Source organism: Coturnix japonica, chromosome 2, assembly GCF_001577835.2.
Source record: "Coturnix japonica isolate 7356 chromosome 2, Coturnix japonica 2.1, whole genome shotgun sequence".
NCBI classification, from domain to species: Eukaryota; Metazoa; Chordata; class Aves; order Galliformes; family Phasianidae; genus Coturnix; species Coturnix japonica.
The window spans coordinates 64240691-64245070 of NC_029517.1; the positions used below are offsets into that span (position 1 = coordinate 64240691).

The following is a 4380-nucleotide window of genomic DNA, read 5'->3' on the forward strand; positions in this document are numbered from 1 at the left end:
AAGGGAAGGGAAGGGAAGGGAAGGGAAGGGAAGGGGATCGGGCAGTGAGGGGGGAGGAGAAGGGCTAACGGTGTGCTTTATATAGGGGTTGGGCTCTGTTTTTAATTGCATTTCGTTTTGTGAGGAATCGCCTCCTCAACCAGTGAGCGTGTGACCCGGGGGCGTCATAGCTACAAGGATGGCACCTCTCTCTGTGCAAAGCAGAAGGGAAAGAATTGAAGCAAGAGGAAAATAAATCAACAAATAAAGAAATAAAAGGAAATTAAATAATAATAATTTTAAAAGGAGGGAAAAAAAGTAACAACCAACAAATCCAACCACCCCCCCAAAATAAAATAAAATAAAATAAAATAAAATAAAATAAAATAAAATAAAATAAAATAAAATAAAATAAAATAAAATAAAGAAGAAAAAAATAAAAAAAAGGAAGCTACCCACAACAGGGGAAAATCGAAGCAAAATGTGTCAGCTCCCTCCAGACTTTCTTTGCTGGTTGCCCCCAAACACACCAGATCCTGTCTTATTCCTGCCGCCTTCTCTCCCACTTCCCCCCTTATTCCCAGCCCCATCCCATTCCGAAGGAGAGAGGAATGACCTACGCGCAGATCGTTTGCAGGTTTCTCTTGTCGTCCAGGTCCTGCGGGTAGTTGGCCATGTTATCGCCCAGCCGCAGCAAACAGTCCGAGAAGCCCCGAAAGACCGCATCGCACCGCCCCGCCGCTCTCACCGCCTGCACCAGGTGGGCTGCAGGGCAGGGGCACAGGTCAGCGCCGCGACCATGGATTAAAAATTATTTCTTTTTTTCCCAATTTCTTTCTTTTTTGGGGGGGTGGAGGGGGCTGGGGGAGGCGGGGAAAGAGGGAAGTGAAGAGGGGAGGGGATGCGGGGCCGCGCTCATTCCTTTGTTGGCAGCACAGCGCTGGACGGGCACGGGGTCGCGCTGCCGGGGGTGGCCGGGGCGGTGTGGGGTGGGGGTGAGGGGATGGTTGTGAGACGTGGAATGAAATAGCAAATATGAAATGAAATGATGCTTGATAAAACCAAGTGATACGTAATGCAGCGAGGTGCGATAAAAGGAATAATTATAGAATAACAAGTAAAATAAAAGAAGTCAACCCAACCCAAACCAAAACAATGAAACAGCACCAAGAGTGAGCCGCAGTGCACGAGACGAGACGTCCCCACGGCCGCTCGCACAGATGGAAGCAAAGAACCACCAACCCACCAGCAACAACCGCCGGTGAAGGGGTGGGTGATGGGATGCTGGGTCCCCATGAAGGAGCTCGTGTGCCCGAATGGAGAGACGCGAGGGCAGGCAGCTGGGGACCCGCCTCGGTGGGGGCCGCGTGTTCCTGCCCGCGATATTATGGAAGCATGGCAGTGTCCCCAGCCCGGGCTGGTAAAATAAAAGCCGAGAGGACAGCGCGGTGCCCATCAACTTGTGCCCATCCCACCTCTGAACAGTAGGGCGAGAGGAGGAGAAGGGCACCCGATGGGCTGCGCTGGGAATGAGGGCTCGGAGACCCTCGATGTTGGGGGGTCAGGTGAGGGATGAGGCCGCCCCTGGGCCTTCCCCTGGCTCAGGGGCGGCCTGCGCATAGCGTGAACCTCCCCAGAGCCGCCCCCAAACCCACCACCGCAATAATTAAGATAGTAATAATATTAAAAAAACAAAAACAAAAGCTTGAACAGCAGATGCGTTCTCTCGACTATCCTTATGGGCTCCTCCCAGCGTGGGATATTCAATGATTCTCCCGAAAGAGGTCGCCCCGCAGTGCCCCGGGCCCTTCCCCTCCGCCCCCCCTTCCCCGTAGCGCAGAGGCTGTTGCCTCCTCCCGGGTCAGCTCCGTCCCGGGCACCTTACGCCGGGCTCCCCTACCCCCGACCCTCCCTCCGTCACCTTCCCCATTGCCGGGATTTCGGGCCGCTGCACAAACCCACAGAGAAAGAAAGGATTTTATTTCGCTAATGAAATCCTCTCTCGGTTGAGTCAAATGAGGGCAAATGAGATAAAATCCACCTCCACGCGAACAAACGGAAAACGAGAGGGAAACGAAAGACAGCGTCCAAATATCGCCTTCCCTTTTGCTTACTCTGCACTACATAAAATGGCCTTCGGGAGAGCTCAGCATCGTCACAATGCTACTAGCGGAGGGCTTTGCAGCGCCTCTTCCAAAGGTCAACATTTCAGCGCAGTGTTTTGTTTTGCTTTGCTCTGATTTTTCCTTCTATCGATGAGGAAATGCTCAACGCAATTAGCCTCGTTTCTCGTTTCTCCCCCTCCCCCTCATTCCCTTCTCTCCTGCTTTATTTTATATATAGATATATATATTATATTCGTAGTAGTGTTATTTTTGCCGGTACCCACAGAACGCTGTGTGACCGAAATAGCACCGCGGAGCATTTCCCATTGGAACAAAATTCCTTTGCAGGAAAATGTTTCCAATGGTCCTTCGCACCACCCGTCCGGGCAGTAAGGGACGGTGACACCGCATCCGTCCTCCCACTGCAGCCCGGCTTTGCACCGCTCTCGGGACATACATATTCAACACATACGCCATGTATATCCCTTCAAATTTGCCCGTGCAAGACCAGAGTGGTCCTTCCCGTTGATGCTGCCACTCGACAAGCACTTCCAGCAAAGAAATGCTGAATTAATCCAGCCCGAGAGCGAACCAACACAAAAGCAGCAGCGACAGACAGCGAAATACTAGAGAACGAGCTCACACAACCACACACGGACGCGGAGGGAAACCGGCCCTATTTTAAGTCACTCAACATATATAGATTTTTCCCTCCTGTTTTTAGTCCCATTCGCCTTCTACAGCGGCTCTCCGAGCACAAAACTCAGTGTTGGGGTACTGGGATCCCGCGATACTGCCCGAGCTCCGCATTCAAGTCGGTTTTATTTCGTTTCATCTTATTATTTTATCTGCTTTTATCTGATTTTGATTTTAGCTGGTTTTATCCGGTTTTATTTTCGCTTCTCTGTTCCGTTACACTTCGCTACTTCATTCCTCTCGTCCTATCGAAGCAGCCGCTCGGTTCTCTTTGCTCCGAGGCTGCCCCGTGAACGGCGACACCTGCGAGTCCCTCAGCGGGAGCCCCGCGGCTGTGTCTGTCCCCCTCCTTTTCCATCAACAACAACAACAAAACCTACCCCCCAAAAAAGAAAAACAGCCCCCCAAAAGCCCAAGATCCGATAAATAAAGAAATAAACAGACAAAGGAAGAAAGAAAGAAAAATCGCCAAACTTTCATCCCGATCTCCCTCAAGCCATTTTGTGCCCTTTTCTATTTCCCTGTGCCTCGAAGGAGGGGATTTCTCAGAGCTTGGAGTCCCCAAATTGTCGACTGTAAAGGGATGCGGAGTGTGGGGGGGGAGGGGGATCCGAAAAGTGAACGCGGTCGTTTGTGGGGACAGGGGGAGAAAGGGAAAAAATAATAAGAAAGCGAACGTGGAACGAAGGAGCACGGATTAAAGAAAACGACCGAACAAAGTGACTTCTTCCTGCGGACCCCTGGCGCATAGGATTGATGAATCGCAAAAACGCCGTCCGAAGGGATGGGAATGGGATGGGATACGTACGGAATGGGAATAGCAATGGAATGGGAATGGGGTAGGATTGGGGATGAGATAGGATGGAATGGAAATAATAAGATGGGATGGGGTGAGAACGGGAATGGGAAATGGGAATGCGAAGGAGAATGGGAATGGAATGGGATGGGATGAGGATGGGATGGGGCAGGCAGGGTCCGCTCCGCAGCTCTCCGCAGGGCAGCCCCCTCCGCACACATCGCCCGGAGCTCGGGGCACAGCGGGGATTTGGCGGTCCACTTACCTATCTGTACAGCGAGGATCAGAGAAATGTATCTGCCGTTCAACTTAAGTCCCATCCTACATTTAGTAAAACCATTTGCGACTGCAGATCTTTAAATAGTTACTTTGGAGAACGTGGGGGAAAGCTGAAAAATAGGCATTGCCAACAAGTTCCGAGCAGCGGAGGACTTTGCACACAAGGGGGGAGACGGAGGTGAGGGAGAGAAAGAGGGAGAAACAGGGAGCGGGCGAGGAGGAATAGCTGGGAATGGTTCGCTCCATTAGGAGGGGGCGGAGGAAGTACAGCCTCACGCCCACGGCCGGCCCTGACGTGGGGGGATGACACTGACGGATTTTTTTTTATTTTTTATCCCTCCTCCCTTTTAATATATATATATATATATATATATATTTATATTCGTGTGCCCCTTGCAAGAGAAACGCCATTTATAGGCATCGCTGGCTGCGCTCACCCGGCTCCCCGTGTCCCCCCGCCCAGTTCATGGCCGAGGAAGCTCCGCGCCGCCGGGACCCCCCCGCCCCGTGCTCCCCTCGGCCCCC

The 4380-nt window shown here is 51.9% G+C and overlaps 1 protein-coding gene across 1 annotated transcript in view; it reads right to left on the bottom strand.

Moving 5' to 3' along the window:
- The window catches only part of NRN1 (neuritin 1), a 7316-nt gene extending 3153 nt beyond the window's left edge, over positions 1-4163 (bottom strand). The window contains exons 1-2 of the mRNA XM_015854653.2: positions 3842-4163; positions 600-744 (exon numbers count right to left, since the gene is read on the bottom strand). Of these exons, the coding sequence (XP_015710139.1) occupies positions 600-744; positions 3842-3896 (200 nt within the window). The 5' untranslated portion in view covers positions 3897-4163. The remainder of the gene's footprint in view (positions 1-599; positions 745-3841) is intronic.
- Between the last annotated feature and the right edge of the window lie 217 nt (positions 4164-4380).